The following is a 17,738-nucleotide window of genomic DNA, read 5'->3' as shown; positions in this document are numbered from 1 at the left end:
GCCTGGGGCTCCATGCAAGATCTCACCTCGTGGAGTTGCAATGATCATGAGAACGGTGAGGAATCAGCCCAGAACTACACGGGAGGATCTTGTCAATGATCTCAAGGCAGCTGGGACCATAGTCACCAAGAAAACAATTGGTAACACACCACGCCGTGAAGGACTGAAATCCTGCAGCGCCCGCAAGGTCCCCCTGCTCAAGAAAGCACATATACAGGGCCGTCTGATGTTTGCCAATGAACATCTGAATGATTCAGAGGAGAACTGGGTGAAAGTGTTGTGGTCAGATGAGACCAAAATTGAGCTCTTTGGCATCAACTCAACTCGCCGTGTTCGGAGGAGGAGGAATGCTGCCTATGACCCCAAGAACACCATCCCCACCGTCAAACATGGAGGTGGAAACATTATGCTTTGGGGGTGTTTTTCTGCTAAGGGGACAGGACAACTTCACCGCATCAAAGGGACGATGGACGAGGCCATGTACCGTCAAACCTTGGGTGAGAACCTCCTTCCTCAGCCAGGGCATTGAAAATGGGTCGTGGATGGGTATTCCAGCATGACAATGACCTAAAACACACAGCCAAGGCAACAAAGGAGTGGCTCAAGAAGAAGCACATTAAGGTCCTGGAGTGTTCCAGCCAGTCTCCAGACCTTAATCCCATAGAAAATCTGTGGAGGGAGCTGAAGGTTCGAGTTGCCAAACGTCAGCCTCGAAACCTTAATGACTTGGACAAGATCTGCAAAGAGGAGTGGGACAAAATCCCTCCTGAGATGTGTGCAAACCTGGTGGCCAACTACAAGAAACGTCTGACCTCTGTGATTGCCAACAAGGGTTTTGCCACCAAGTACTAAGTCATGTTTTGCAGAGGGGTCAAATATTTATTTCCCTCATTAAAATGCAAATCAATTTATAACGTTTTTGACATGCGTTTCTCTGGATTTTTGTATTTCAGTAAGATCAGTGCGATGTAGCTATGGATTCTGAACAGACTTCCAAAGTGATGTCACTGTTTCACATTAAGGAACTGCACATGATGACCTCATTAATACTTGTTTTTGTTCTCACTCGAAACTATGCAATAGGGAACTGAAATCAGTTTTGCTTGTGTCCTAATGAAACACAGTGGAAACAAAGGATTGGACTTTCAAACCAATGCTCTGAATGTATTCATTCATACAAAAATGCAAGCAGCATTATAAATAGCTCTTATCCAATGGCTGCTTTTCAATCACAAGAATGATATTCCATCTCTTTCATTTCAGTAACATTTCAGGCCAATGGTGAGTTTGAAGGTAGGGTGTGTTAGTCTGAACTAGCTTGTAGGCCTATATCTGGAGACATCCGGAAGGGAAAACGTGGGCTGCTATTCTGTTTGAATGCCCTCCAACAGATAAAGTTGTTGTCAATGGAACAGATCTCAGTGTGTGTACCTGCAAACACCATCAACCTGAGTCGGCTAGCTGCCAATGATCATGACAGATCTTCACAGGTTCGGTCATCCATCAGGAATCAATTACATCAATCTGTTCCTGAGAAAGACTTCATGACACACAGTGCCACCCATTATGAATTACAGGATCTCTACGGTGCCACCTTCCTGCATCACCTTGACAGGCCTTGGCATGGTCCCTACACTACATAATCAATGACAGCAGACTGTTCATGAGAGAAAGTTAATGACAGACAGTGCAGGCTATGCTAAGGTCAACCAAAGTGCTCAACACTTTTAACCCTCTGGTCCAACCCTCTGGTCTAACCACACACTCATACAAAATCTTCACCAGACAGAACCAGTACACTGACATCAAACCCATTGATATCACCATAACAATTTTGACAGTTAGTGATTCATTTTGACAAATTCGGTTTAAATATGTTCTCACATCATCACTTCTACCCTAGCCTCTCCCTTTGACTCATTTTTCTCTGCATCTTTATCACTCTCCCATGCTCCCATCTTCATCTAAGTCGGGACAGGGCGTGGGGTATTAGGGAAGGGTTGTCAGGGGTGAGCCCTCAGAGCTCGGCACTCCTTAGTCTAAAACAACAGCCTTCCTAAAAGAGCAGAGATTTCAGGAAACGAGAACAGACGGACTAGAGCTAACTGAAGAGGACAGATAGAAGGAATACTGAAAGAAGACAGAAAACATTTTAACCAATCTGGCAAAGGATACTAAAACCTATTATGATGGTGAGTCCCTTAATCTAACTATGTTGGGGTGATTGGATTATCTGATGGGATAATGATACATGTAAGCCTTTTGAGTATCCTATTGTATCTTGCACCACACTGTACCATACACATAGCCTACATTAGGTAACTAAAACTGGGCATGGGTCAAAGATGGTAAGGTATGCAATGTTGGTTCAGAAGGAGATGACATGGTGTCAAATGATGTCCTGTCTTTTCACATAACTAATTATAAGGCTAAATAATAACTTAGAATCATTTCACTTCAATTCAGTAATGAGGGAAAAACAAGATAAGAAAGTATGCTGCCTGCCTTGGCTTAAAGCTAGAATCCTTAATTGAAACAATAACAAAACGGTCACTCCATCTGTGTTGTGGTAAAAAGTTGAGGGATGGGCCTGGATAAATGTAACCACTCTCAAATGCATAGACAGAGCTATGGACGCAACAACTGACAATCCACGATCTCAAAATTATAGTTTTAAGCATGTTTTGAGGCTATACAGTGTTTGTTTACATTTACATTGTTTACAAACATTAGAGTAAAACAAGCTTGTATTTTGGGTTCTGGGAATCAAGAATCATTAAAGTAACAGACCAGTGTTTCCAGATTAATTAATTACAATATGAGTGAAATAGTTTTCCTTCCAAACATTTGTAATTAAGTTAGTTAAAAAGCAGCTTTTGTGTGTTGAAATGGGGTGGGTGAACGTGTACCCCAACAACAGAATGTTGTGGGCATATACTGTCATACAAAATAATCATGCCAGTAGACCGCTAATTGGCAAGCGTTTTTAAAACTGTTTGAGATAGCCTACACGTTTAAGGTGGGGGTTTTAAGTGTTTTATGCTTTGGCCACATTTACGAGTATAGAATGAGTCAACAACATAATTTGGTTATGAGTTAACAGAATATAAACTTTTAAAAGTTTGATTTTCACTGGGACAGTTCCTTTAATTTATAAGTCCAAAAATGTATGTTGCAACTAAGGATTCCAGCTTTAATTGAAACATTCTCCAAGTTTATTTATCTGCAGCTGCTGCAGTAGGCTATAGCCAGTGTGAGACTGCGTGACATCAAATAACTCCTCCTAGCCTTTGGCTCGAGGCAAGCATCAGTTCAGAGAGAAGGTTGCCACTGACGGGAAAGAAGTGCAGCAGGGTGGTATACCTGCCTTTGGGAATTATAAGAGTTGAATGCATGAGTCTGCGACTTTATACATAGGAGCTGGGCGTCATTTACACATAATAACGAACTAGGGACTCTTTGATTGTCCTCTGTCAATTTTAAAGGATTGTTTCAATTTGCGGTTATCGCAATGAGTGCGACCGTTGCTTCAGAGAGCTGCTTTCTGTCCGCCCTACAGCCCAACACCGCGGTCACCACTTATGCAGTCCCGTCCGATGTGCAGTTGGGACCGAGGGGTTCCATAATGGACGAGGTGGAAAGGACTAAGAGGGTTCAACAACAAGTCCATTTGCGCCTCGCCGAAAATAGGTCCTCATCTCTCACACGGCAGAACGGCTCGAACTGCATCTCCCCAGGTGGGCAACTTAATATACATTTTAGCATGTGTCCCATTTTAGAAATGTGAGGCATTTGTTGTTAAACTTAAACGCATAAACGAATTACCAGCTGTGTGTAGACCAGACCAAAGTTTTGGAGTTCTTTAAATTACACCCTTATGGAAGATGGCTCAACCCTACTCTTTCAACACCAGACCAGTCCAAACTTACTATCATCCGTTTTCCTTTGACGTACAAAACATGGAAAATGTCATTTTATCATTGGTAGCCTAAAGACTTGTCAATATTGATTGATTATTATTGTATTCTAATCAGTGAAACTAGTCCTTGTCTTGGCAGACTGGTCTTGCTGGTACCAGATGGGGTTAGTGGCTTATAGTGTGGTGTGAGTAATCATACAGTGGTTTCCCCGAAGACCCCCTCCAACACCCCATCTAGGCTATATATATATTACTCCTACATGCCATAAAAATGCAGCCCTGCAGGTATTTCATAACATGCAGGGGCAAGGTAACACATCTGAGTGTTCTGACCAATGGTCCTCACTTCTGGTGTCTACAGATGCTCAGCCAAACCAGTAAAGCGTTCAATCTGTCTTGCCAGATGTCAAACTTTCACAGTAATTCTGTATATAAAACGTTATTCATACTAAGCTGCTTTTACACAGAAGATGTGATATTCTGGTATTCTGAAAAATCATAACATTTATTCACAGTCTGGAACCATCACTGTATGTGGCAATGAACCATATTATGTAAGTGACAGATTCCTTTTCGTGGGTTTGTCATTCGCTTCTTACAAGACTGTGGCACACAAGGCTTTAGTGAGAGAAGATAATTATTGAAGAAAAGGGTAGTATTTAAACTTTTTATCCTTGTGCTGACTGATTTAACACTTATGGGTTTAAAGATTATTTCAAGCACACTACTAATAGAAGGGGAATTTAGCTGGATTCCTCAAACTGGTTACACAGTTGGGACTGTGGCCTCTTTTAAAAGAGAATGTTTTGAATGAGATCCTCAGGCAGCTGGTTTAGTGGGTCAGGTTTTGAGGATGTCAATTTCTGATAGCTGACACCTTATTACATTATTTCTTACATGATTGGGGAGGGAAATGATGCACAATACAGTATAATATGATAAAGTATAATGGTAGTTTTGAACTGCTAGTCATGGTGGTTATTGATAACATAAAGCTCTGATAAATAAAATGGGACTCTGATGTATGGAACATTCCTGTCCATCCATTCAGCTCTTCAGAATGGGTTATCAGAAGCACCAAGCTGCTCAGCTCATGTTCTATTTTGGACAGGGTTGAGTGGGTTGGGTTGGATATTGTGGCCAGATGGCGTTTCAGAAAGAACTACGTGAAACCAACACATAAATCAGTCAGCTGCCTGTGTTTTGCAATGAGAAGGCAAACAACTTGGGTTGGGAAAACTATACTGTTAATTATAGTGCTGTTATAAACTGTAATTAGAAAAAGGTATTTTAATTGAAAACATACAGTGATAGTAGGCCTATTTCACTCAGCAGTGAAGTACAGTCCCAACAATTGATCATATTCATGTGTGTGTGTGTGTGTGTGTGTGTGTGTATGTGTGTCAGTGCGTGTGTAAAACTCATAATGGAGGGGGTATCAGGAATACAATGCAGTCTATTTGACAAAAGCTTATGTTATGGCAACTCCTATTCAAACTCAACAGGGGGCTATAGATAATACTGTCTCAAATGACTTACAACACTATATTATCACACTGTTGCCATGGTTATACAGTGAAAACATACAGTACTTGTATACACAGTAAGAAAAGCAGATGTTTATGACCTAATGTTCAGACGTCCTAAAGGTAGAGTAACACTGATCTGCAAAGTAGTGGACAGAGCTCAGCTCTCACACGGTGCAGAGACAACTTTGTGCATGCAGGGAATTAGTTTAACGAACCTCCCCTTGGGTGTTTTTTTCTATCACTATTAAAAGTTTATGAGTTAAGATATACATAAAAGGTCCAGTATTAATATCGAATTGAAGTGAGCGTCTGTAGTCAGCGTAAATCAATGTTTTTGTAGCCATTTCCTGTGAGTAAGTAGACACTCTTTTGACATGGAATTGGCCTGTTCAGTGTCAACCCTCAGGCATGCAATCCTCCCACACAGTTTAGTTGACCTCTCTCAGCCCCTGCTAGGCCACTCTGCCAGGAGTCACTGGGACATATCCACTCAGTTAACCCTCACTATACCATATTAGTTAAGCTATAGTGTCAACTTTACTTTCTAGTGTTCATTATTAACTTGTCCAGTATGAAATGCCAGGGTCAGTTTTAATCACTCTCTCACAAAACAAAGAGTCTCCCAAAGGTATACTAGCCTGCTTGCTTAGTCCAACATAATCATGTCTCTTCCCTCAATGTTTCTATATCTCAATACAGTGCAGCTTCAGTTTCAGGCTAATCCACTCTAAAACATGAGGTATTGTGCAATATCTCCCTGTGTGTGTCTTTACATTTCTACATGTTTGCTGCTTGTCTTGGTGTACAGCTGAGGCTGATGTTGTTGTTGTTTTCTCATGCACAAACATAGTAACCATGAGTCCAAATAGTAAAGCAAGTGGCACAAAGCTAATCAGAGTTATCCTTTGTCACACTGTTTGGTAACAAGAACAGGTGCTTCACTGATATTTAATTAGACTAATTACGAAGTTGTAATCTCAGGAGAAAATTGTGGTTGCCTTCTCTGTCTAAGACAAAGTCTTTCTCTATCCACATGTAGACCATGGTGGCACAATGAGATATAACACGTACAACCCCGGATTCAGCTCTAAGTCAATGGTGTATAACACAGGGAGCAGGACCATGACGGTGAGTACTGTAGGACTTCATATTTTCTAATGTTCAGTTGTGTTGATTTTTGTCTTCATGATAAACCCTAATCTAACAGCCCCAAAGTCCTGCTTTTCTAGCTGATTGCCATGCAACCTTTGTCCCTTATCTAAACCAGGGGAGATATGCGTTAAAAAAATAGACGATAAGCTCCACAGTCCTACCACAGTGACACACTTCACAGCTGCACCCTCACAGCACATACATGCAGTATTTCACAGGATCCTATCATGACTGTGTTTAGATGAGACACAGGAACAAGAATCACGACAGGATTCTACTGGCCAAAGAGTCTAAAAACATCTTACCCATGACCTCATTTTTAGACTAGACAGTTTGGCCAATGTTTGCTTTTTGGGGATTATTGTAGTGTAGATAGTTAAGTCTAACAGTGTCCTCTCTGTATGTCCTCTAGATGCCCCCGGTATCCCAGCAGTACTTGGGTGGTGGGTACTCGTCTTGCTCAGCGGTGGAGTTAGGACCCAGATACAGAATCAACCAGCCTCCAGTCAACACTGGCTACCACCACCATGACGACATCCAGCTGGGTGGCTACCAGACTAGCCGGGCGAGGACCACCAGGTCCAGATCAATGTGTCAGGCTGACCAAGAGGCAGTGGCCCTGGGTGTGGGAGGCCTGCTTACCCTGCCCCACCAGAAGCCCAACCCTGTGGCCAGCTGGGTGGCCCGGGATGGCATGGCCACAGAATGCCACTCCAACCATGGTGGAGGTATACCCACCCCAGCAACGATGAGGCGCACCCTCAGTGGAACCCTGGCGGGAGGCGGTGGCGGAGGGTGGAGGGAGGCGGAGCTAGTTTACCAGCACTCCTACAAAGGCCCCGCCCACCGTACCATCAGTCGCATCAACAACAGACAACAGCAGCAGCAACATCTGAGCTCAGCGTCGGGGCTGCAGCAGTGGCAGCAGGTGTCTGGCGGGGGCAGTGGCAGTGTGTATGGAGGTTGGGGGCAGTACCAGAACTCCCTGCCCCGACCAGCCTCCCTGCACAGCATGAAGAGTGTAGGGAAAGGCATGGACGTGCCTGATGGGGGCAGGGATTCAGCTGACGGCAACGAGAAACTCGGAGGGTGAGAGATGCGTGGGCTGTTCAAATCTCCTGCAATATCAAAGGGACAAACTTAGCCCTAGGTACATTATGTTCTTATTCCATAACTGTTATAGGTTTCTGATTAACCTCACTCTCCTTTGCCTCCCTGGTGTTTGTGGACAGAATGCACAGTTTAGACATGCCCACTGCGGTCAGCTACCTCTTCATGTCCGACACAGCCATGCAGGTGCTGGGAGCAGCCTACATCCAGCACCAATGTTACCATAGCAGTGATGCCAAGAACCAGGTAACAGCTCCTTCTCAATAAATAGCCATTTACAGTAACATACTTCATTGCCCAAAATTGAATTTACAGCCCTACTGTTTAAACTAAACTGAGTTCTCCATGCTCAGCCTGATAGTCACATAGACTAGTCAGTCATCCACCTGTCTGTCTCCCCCTGACCCACCCTGTCTACAGGTGCGTCTGCTGAAGGGTGTCCCAGCCCTGGTGCAGCTCTTCAGCAGTGACAGCCAGGAGGTCCAGCGCTACGCTACAGGCGCTACACGCAACCTCATCTATGAGAACATGGACAACAAGGCGGCCCTCATTGAGGCTGGGGGAATAGCCAAGCTCATCAGTGTGCTGAATGAACCAGATGAGGAGCTTCGCAAGAACATCACTGGTAAGATCATCTATATACTGTAACAATCAGCTTGGATCTCAAACTAAGTTACAATTTTAAAGTTCAAGGAAATACTGTGTCAATATGAGAGCAACAAAAGCAAAACAGTAAAAGTGACATGAGGTGAGCAGAAGAAACATACAGTATATTGTCACCAATCAGAGATTCATATAAACACTTTCTTTCAATTAGAGTCCAACTTAAAGTTCAAATCCCAAATAGAATCCCAACCAAAATAATATATTTTCAGTAGTGATGGGCACCGATATGGAAAACTACACTGCTCAAAAAAATAAAAGGAACACTAAAATAACACATCCTAGATCTGAATGAATGAAATAATCTTATTAAATACTTTTTTCTTTACATAGTTGAATGTGCTGACAACAAAATCACACAAAAATTATCAATGGAAATCAAATTTATCAACCCATGGAGGTCTGGATTTGGAGTCAACCTCAAAATTAAAGTGGAAAACCACACTACAGGCTGATCCAACTTTGATGTAATGTCCTTAAAACAAGTCAAAATGAGGCTCAGTAGTGTGTGTGGCCTCCACGTGCCTGTATGACCTCCCTACAACGCCTGGGCATGCTCCTGATGAGGTGGCGGATGGTCTCCTGAGGGATCTCCTCCCAGACCTGGACTAAAGCATCTGCCAACTCCTGAACAGTCTGTGGTACAACGTGGCATTGGTGGATGGAGCGAGACATGATGTCCCAGATGTGCTCAATTGGATTCAGGTCTGGGGAACGGGCGGGCCAGTCCATAGCATCAATGCCTTCCTCTTGCAGGAACTGCTGACACACTCCAGCCACATGAGGTCTAGCATTGTCTTGCATTAGGAGGAACCCAGGGCCAACCGCACCAGCATATGGTCTCACAAGGGGTCTGAGGATCTCATCTCAGTACCTAATGGCAGTCAGGCTACCTCTGGCGAGCACATGGAGGGCTGTGCGGCCCCCCAAAGAAATGCCACCCCACACCATGACTGACCCACCGCCAAACCGGTCATGCTGGAGGATGTTACAGACAGCAGGCGTCTCCAGACTCTGTCACGTCTGTCACATGTGCTCAGTGTGAACCTGCTTTCATCTGTGAAGAGCACAGGGCGCCAGTGGCGAATTTGCCAATCTTGGTGTTCTCTGGCAAATGCCAAACGTCCTGCACGGTGTTGGGGTGTAAGCACAACCCCCACCTGTGGACGTCGGGCCCTCATACCGCCCTCATGGAGTCTGTTTCTGACCGTTTGAGCAGACACATGCACATTTGTGGCCTGCTGGAGGTCATTTTGCAGGGCTCTGGCAGTGCTCCTCCTGCTCCTCCTTGCACAAAGGCGGAGGTAGCAGTCCTGCTGTTGGGTTGTTGCCCTCCTACGGCCTCCTCCACGTCTCCTGATGTACTGGCCTGTCTCCTGGTAGCGCCTCCATGCTCTGGACACTACGCTGACAGACACAGCAAACCTTCTTGCCACAGCTCGCATTGATGTCCTGGATGAGCTGCACTACCTGAGCCACTTGTGTGGGTTGTAGACTCCGTCTCATGCTACCACTAGAGTGAAAGCACCGCCAGCATTCAAAAGTGACCAAAACATCAGCCAGGAAGCATAGGAACTGAGAAGTGGTCTGTGGTCACCACCTGCAAAACCAGTCCTTTATTGGGGGTGTCTTGCTAATTGCCTATAATTTCCACCTGTTGTCTATTCCATTTGCACAACAGCATGTGAAATGTATTGTCAATCAGTGTTGCTTCCTAAGTGGACAGTTTGATTTCACAGAAGTGTGATTGACTTGGAGTTACATTGTGTTGTTTAAGTGTTCCCTTTATTTTTTTGAGCAGTGTATATAAATGCCATTTGCTTTTTTCTAACCGATATCAATATCATATCAGTTTTATGAATAACATTGCTACTGTGTGAATGTTTTATTTTCTGTTTACTTCTACGGCTTGTGAAGTCCAGACAACTGCTTGCTGATTGCTCATTGTGCCAAGTGTGAATGTTCTAGGGGCCTAACCTACCCAACCACTTTGGATACAATGAAAAGCCTGTTGATGCCCCATCAGCAGGCAGTTAAGTTGAGAGGGTTTTGTGCCTGCAGGAATAGTCATGTATGTTAAAATTTTTACATAATTGTATAGGGTAACAGCAAGCATAAACCGATATCGATATCATATCGAATTATCAATATTGTTGCCCACCACACATTTTTTGGCAATGTATTTTTATCACTCAGGTGCTGAAGATTCTGTCAAATACAACAGAGGCTAATTCTAGTCTGCAGAGATAGAATCTGTCTGTACACAGGTTGAGCATGTGGATAGGTAGTAACTATGTAATAGAGGTTCCCTTTGTAAGTGGGTCAAGCTGGGAAGGAAGAATGCCCTGTAACCTGAGGACACTCAAATCCCTCAGCCCATTGAAAGGGGCAGCCTGATTTCCCAGCAGCCCCTTGTGCTTTGTTCAGGCTTGGCTGCCTCCTCCTCTGGGTAAGTAGTCCTTGAGATTCCTGGACCCTGTATGTATTTGAACACTCCCCTGGGTCAACTGAACTGCACAGAGAAGGAGAGGGCCATGCTGCTCTGATCAGTTGATTGGAAGGTATGTGGAGCCACTGACCTTTCATTGGCTAATAAGAAAACGGAGTAGCTGCGGATCCCTCTTCCCGACAGCTAAAGTTCCGAAGCTTCTGCAAATGTTGGGAATTCTCTACTTTACCTACAGTCACTGCTCTACTGTTCGTCTGCCCAGAGAACAGACTACTCTAGGGAATGGTGATTGTTTAATAAAGTTAGATCAAGGCTGAATCAATGTCTGCAACATCACATAATGATAGTATTCTACATAACATAACCTAATATAATAGCATAGTATAACGTTACTGTAAGACAAAAAAAAACAAAAAAAACATTTCATTTGAGATTTTAGGATGATTGTGCGAATGGTAGCATTTTTCTCTAATGTGGCCAAAATATGGGCTTTGATGAAAACTAAACACAGGTAAGCTTATGCTAAAGTTTGTTAACACCATCTGCTCAAAAATGTGCTCAACACTGTAAATGAAAACAACACTGTAGGCTACTTCACTGTTTAACTCAAGAAGATCTAAATGCATATCCCCATGAAACGGATTGAGATCAAATGGTTGCCATGCAGACCCTGCATGGCATTTCAGCTGTAAAACTTCACCTGTAAAATAATTATCATTCACGACTGACAGTGAGAAATGTGAAGGTGTGAAGGGAGGGTGACCACAAACATTGGTGAGTAAAGTAGAGGTAAAAACACATGAGCAGAACATGATTGGGATCCTCAGCTCTGAGGAAAAGGGATCCAGGAGGGTGGGGCGGGGGCGGGATTACCTACGGATCCGCAGACTAGGCCATAAGATAAACCAATGTGTGGGCGATAGATGTGTCGCTTATGCTTCGTAAATCCTTTCCCTGACATTCTTATCATACTGTGAAGGTTAATGTATTATAGAAATAACATTTCCCATTACAGATCCGTAGTAGCATATTGATACATCAGATATTGTTTATTGGCCACATTGAAAATAGAAAATAGGCTCCCCAGGTTTTACTTTGGCATCATATGACATGACTCCCACTGTGATAACAGTGATTGTTTAGACCTATTGAAGTGAAATCATTTGGATGTCAGGTTATCAGCACACACTCTATCCTGGTCATAGAGGCTGTTTTGTGTATCCAACGGAGTGGTTCAATAGACCCTGTCTCTCCTCTGTCTGTCCTGCAGGTATTCTGTGGAACATGTCCTCAAAGGACAGTCTGAAGGAGAAGTTGGCCAGAGAGACATTGAGTGAGCTCACAGAGAGGGTGATGGTGCCCCTGTGCAGTGGTGGAGATTCAGAGCTGATCCATCAGAGTCCATCTGAGGCAGACATCTTCTACAACACCACAGGCTGCCTAAGGTAGCTATACCTATCTACCTACATTTTGTATACATACACAATGTACACGGACTGATACATGTACTGTATACAGCTTCTCTGTACTCTCTTCCTCTGTTCAGGAACCTGAGCTCAATGAACGAGAGGACTAGGCAACAGATGAGAGACATGCGAGGGCTGGTGGACTCTCTGGTGGCCTACATCCAGAACTCCCTTCAGGATGAGAAAGCGGAGGACAAGGTCCACCCCAACTGTTCTCCTTATGGCACATTTTTGTGTGTTTCTTTCACAACGTGATTGATTCTTTTTCTGGGCATGTTATTTCAGGTCAAAACCTTTTTCCTGATTTAATATCTCATTTGATTTGATCTCATATACTACAGGCTTCAGCAACTCATGGGTTCAGCTGGGGTAGAGTGAGAGCCAATCAATGTATCTGTACAGTTCATCATTAGTGGTTCTCTTTGTAATTTCTACCAGACAGCCAGACTGGTCATGCTGTGGCCTATCTGCTGTGCCTTATGTAACTCATGCTGCTCTGAGAGACACAATGGCCACCAGTGTTTCCCTCTCACCCTATCCTCACCCCCTATCCTCACCCCCTCTCTCACCCTCTCTCACCCTCTCTCACCCTCTCTCACCCCCTATCCTCACCCCCTCTCTCACCCTCTCTCACCCCTCTCTCTCTCTCTCTCTCTCTCTCTCTCTCTCTCTCTCTCTCTCTCTCTCTCTCTCTCTCTCTCTCTCTCTCTCTCTTTCCCCCTCCCTCCATCTTTGTCTATGCCTGCAGGGTGTAGAGAATGCAGTGTGTGTCCTGAGGAACCTGTCTTATCAGCTGTACAGTGAGATCCCTCCCTCAACCCTACAGCGACTGGAGGGGCTTACGCGGGCCAGAGCCACTTCTGAGACTGAGTCCATTGGCTGTTTCACCCCACAGAGCAAGAAGGCAAAGGAGGTAGCTGTCATTTACACAAGGCAAATCAAAAGGAAATATCAAATTGCGGCTAAACCTCAAGATACTGAAACATGTACAGTATGTTGTCATGCAATCCTGATGGATATGGGACCATTATCAGTTTTTTCTGTAATTAATCTATCTCCCTGATCTCTATAGCGACGGAACCAGGAACTGTCCACCTTCTCAGAGGTGGCTAATCAGCCGAAGGGGGCGGAGTGGCTGTGGCACCCCCAGGTGGTGGGGCTGTATAACCGCGTGCTGCAGCACTATGAGACCAACACGGCAACACGAGAGGCTGCAGCAGGGGCCCTGCAGAACATCACAGCCGGAGAGACCAGGGTAGGTCCCACCCCTCCTCTGCCCCACGGGCTGACCTAGCCATCACTCTCACCATGACAGGCTACTTATGCATCATTCAGATTTACAGTTAAACTGAAAATGTACTCACCACTGGTGTTGAATTCCCCTTCCTCCCTGTGTATCAGTGGGCGTCAGTGCTGAGTTGGGTGGCTTTAGAGCAGGAGCGGATGCTGCCTGTGGTGTTGGACCTCCTGCAGACACACAGCGATCTGGAGATGCGTTCCCTCACTGGCCTCCTGAGGAACCTGTCCCGACACAGCAGAAACAAGGATGACATGGGTGAGACTCTCAACCCCCAGTACCCCACACTGTTCATTTCTACCTCTGTCTCGCCTGCCCGCAACCTTGTATCCATCCATTCCATGCACATTAATCACAGTAATTCCTCTTATAAGAGACTTTAAAGAATGGCTACTTCTCTCCCTTCTGACCTCCAGCTACGAAGGTAGTGAACATTCTGGTGACCAAGCTCCCCACCGATGGCCACCAGAAGGAACCCTCCGGTGAAGTGGTGGTCAACATATGTGGGACCCTCAACAACCTGGTCGCAGGCAGCTCACTCGCAGCGAGAGACATCGCCTACTTTGACGGACTCCCCAAACTTGTTGCAATCAAGTCTTCCCACGACAACAGGTTAGTGAATCTTGTCTCTCAGTGTTCTTGGTTTTGTTATTCATTGTGTCTGCTTTTTATTTCCAATTTCCTGTCTGGCTCTCGTTGTGTTTGACTATGTTTCTCTCCTACTGTAGCTCAGGGAAGCTGAAGGCTGCCAAGGCTGCTTCCACGGTACTCTTCAACATGTTCCAGTACAACAAGCTGCATAAAGATTATAAACAGGTGAGGCTAACACCATTTAACATAGGCATTGTGATAGATGGGATTGGAGAGCAGGAAACTGAGTCGTTTGGCCTCATCCATTGTGCATGGCCCTCTAACCTCTTGTCTTGGTCCAGATGGTTCTTTATTTTCTTTATGGCCTCTAGCGGTTAGTCTAACTCTTTTTTTCCTCAGTTCTAAGCATTATCCCCTCCCCTGGATCTACTGATATCCCCCATAGTTCTTTGGCACAGCAAATATAAATATTTTTATTACATTTTCATGGAAGTGAATTTTTCTTGTGGCCCTTAGAAATCCTCATTCTGTGCAGTTACTGCAGTTATCAGAGCAGCTTACCGATCACTGCACCTGTACACAGCCCATCTGAAATTAGCCCACCCAACTACCTCATCCCCATATTGTTATTTATTTTGCTCATTTACACCCCAGTATCTCTATTTGCACATCATCTTCTGCACATCTATCACTCTAGTGTTAATACTAAATTGTAATTATTTTGCACTATGGCCTATTTATTGCCTTACCTCCATAACTTACTACATTTGCACACACTGTATATAGATTTTCTATTGTGTTATTGACTGTACGTTTTGTTTACCCCATGTGTAACTCTGTGTTGTTGTTGTTTTTATCGCACTGCTTTGCTTTATCTTGGCCAGGTCGCAGTTGTAAATGAGAACTTGTTCTCAACTGGCTTACCTGGTTAAATAAAGGTGGAATAAAATAAAAAATAAAATCAGTTAAAGTTTATACAATCTAGTTATCTGTTATCGGTTATGTATTTAGACTAGGTTTTATATCATGGTTTGCTTTGCTTTAGTTGTTTTGGGGTTTATTGAACAGGACCAGTAAAACACCTTGGCTTGGTGGTTAGCAACTGGACAGTCCTCTCCTTTGTGCTATAGTGCTACTTGAGTTTGTAGTGCAGTGTCTTGTCCCTTGTTTCCCTGGATGGTCAGTTAAATGGCATGTGTGGAATCTGACAGTGGAATGCTGAGAGCAGCCATTGATTGTCTCTCACCAAGATAATGGCTGTCTGTTTTTTCTCTGTGGAAAATATCAATCTTCAGTTGACACTTGTAAACACTGTCTGTCCCTTCTATGTGCCCTCTTCACACTATAGAATATTTAGGCCCGTTTACTAGGGCCGAGACCATACCAGAATCGCGAAAAATTGTCAAACACTCCAGCCACCAAAGTCATAGACTGTTCTCTCTACCTCACGGCAAGTGGTACCAGAGTGCCAAGTCTGGGATCAAAAGGCTCCTGAACATCTTCTACCCCAAAGCCATAAGACTGCTGAACAGTTAATAAAATGGCTACCTGGACTATTTACATAGACCCCTTTTTTTTCCACTGACTCTCTTGCACACTCACTAGACTCTACCCACACACTCACACATACTACACTGACACTCCAACACACACATATACACACATACACACCACATACGCTCACACACACAAAACACACACACACACACATGCATATTGACACACACACACACTCACACATAGACACACTTTCACACGCACTGCTGCTACTCTGTTTGTTATCTATCCTGATTGCATAGTCACATTTACCCCTACCTACATCAGTGGAGGCTGCTGAGATGGCTCATTATAATGGCTGGAATGGAGTCAATGGAATGGTATCAACCATACATGTTTGATACCATTCCATTGACTCCATTCCAGCCATTATTAAGAGCCGTCCTCCCCTCAGCAGCCTCCACTGACTTACATGTACATATGACCTCAATCACCTCAACTACCTCGTACCTCTGCACATTGACTCGGTATCGGTACTCCTTATTTTATTGTGTTACTATTTTCCTTTTTTTATTTTATTTAGCAAATTATTGTTTTTTTGTACTTTTTAACTCTGCATTGTTGGGAAAGGGCTCGTAAGTAAGCATTTCACGGTAAAGTCTACACCTGTTGTATTCGGCGCATGTGACAAATAGAATTTGATTCGATTTATTTGATTTGATACTCGTTAGTATTGTGGCAAGGAAACAAAACACAAAGCGGAATGTAACTTCTTTAGTCCTAATGATGGAAACAAACATCATTATGATGTCATCCAGAGTCACATTGATTGATTTTCCAAGCTAAAGCACACAATATTTTACATACAGGAGGTTTTTAAAGGACCAAAGAGTTTGATCTGCTTCGTGTTTTTATTTTTGCTATGGAAAAAATATTGCGATACTGGTATCGTCCCGGCCCTACTATTTACCCTTTCTAAAAACAGACTGCTCTATCTATGTGGCCTTCTCCCTTGTGTTTTACAGAAAGGGTTCACGAGGTGTGACTTCACTGACACGGTCATTTAGAGCAGACTGCTTGGCCCGTTGACTGGATTAATATTCTGGACCTGCTGGTAGAGCCAGCAGGAGGACCCCCACAATGAACCTGCCACATCTGGTCTCCAATGGATGCATTGATGGAACCTGAATTCTTCTGAAGAATGTATTTACCGGCCGCCAAGGACTGAGGAGAAGCATTTTTTCTTTACTCAATATTGTTTTTTACATGTTTTATTGTGTCACACTTTATTGGTCTATCAAAATGGACTGCTTTACCAGCTTAATATTTGTATTGTCATGAGAGTGTGTTGGATGACTGAGGAATCTTCGCTTCAGACTTCCAGATTCAAGATGAACAGGACTGTGTGTGTGTATGTGGTGCATGCCAGTGTGAATGCTTGGACTTAGTGGACTCATCCCGTAAAAGGCATTGGATGCCTCCTTTCATCTCTGATACCACATGGGCTCAACCTGCCATTCCTACAGACATACTGTGAATACAATCCTCTAGATGTTGTTAGTTCTACAGTACATGGATGCTTCATTGAGAGACAAGAGACAGGATGGGTGCCCTCCAAACTCCCCTATGAACTAATAATCACCAGAGCATTTTAAAGAGCCCCTGCCTTTAATCTTCCCAGTCTCCACTTCATGGTGATACAATGTTTTCCTGTTCCATCCAAGGAGGCTCTTCTGTTTATTTTCACCACAAATAACTAACAATAAACAGCATCTGACATGACCAGACTGTTGTCCTCAGTGTGTCCTTTTAGAATGAAAATATACTTCCCTCACAGATCTGTGCTACATTGTTTCATAATGGTTACTAATCGTAAACCCTCCCTGCCTCTGAAATTCACTCACCCTTGTGTCATTTATGACTAAGAAAGAATTTGTAATAATGACTTCTAAATAAAGTGCTGAGGAGTGCTGAATATGAAACCAGACTTTACAGTACTACCCAGTACAATCTCTGACACATTGATGTGTATCTGAGTGAAGCATAGTAGAGTTGGATGTGTCTG

General features: G+C 43.9%; 1 protein-coding gene across 2 annotated transcripts; it reads left to right on the top strand.

The window, feature by feature from the left end:
- The first annotated feature begins 2,084 nt into the window (after positions 1-2,084).
- On the top strand, positions 2,085-17,455 carry LOC121556307 (plakophilin-3). 2 transcript variants are annotated; one of them, XM_045222145.1, is made up of 14 exons: positions 2,085-2,192; positions 3,560-3,737; positions 6,488-6,576; positions 7,013-7,689; positions 7,833-7,956; positions 8,131-8,335; positions 12,093-12,267; positions 12,369-12,486; positions 13,037-13,201; positions 13,361-13,543; positions 13,690-13,843; positions 14,002-14,197; positions 14,314-14,401; positions 16,699-17,455. In XM_045222145.1, exons 1-14 carry the CDS (start codon positions 2,187-2,189, stop codon positions 16,738-16,740), a joined length of 2,400 nt encoding a protein of 799 aa, XP_045078080.1. In that variant the 5' UTR covers positions 2,085-2,186; the 3' UTR covers positions 16,741-17,455. The 2 variants fall into 2 exon arrangements, with proteins under 2 accessions (XP_045078080.1, XP_045078079.1); XM_045222144.1 differs by lacking the exon at positions 2,085-2,192 and having other exon boundaries at positions 3,312-3,737.
- Positions 17,456-17,738: the final 283 nt, after the last annotated feature.

Source organism: Coregonus clupeaformis, chromosome 8 (genome assembly GCF_020615455.1).
Source record: "Coregonus clupeaformis isolate EN_2021a chromosome 8, ASM2061545v1, whole genome shotgun sequence".
Taxonomy (NCBI): Eukaryota; Metazoa; Chordata; class Actinopteri; order Salmoniformes; family Salmonidae; genus Coregonus; species Coregonus clupeaformis.
This window is presented reverse-complemented; position numbering and strand designations above follow the sequence as displayed.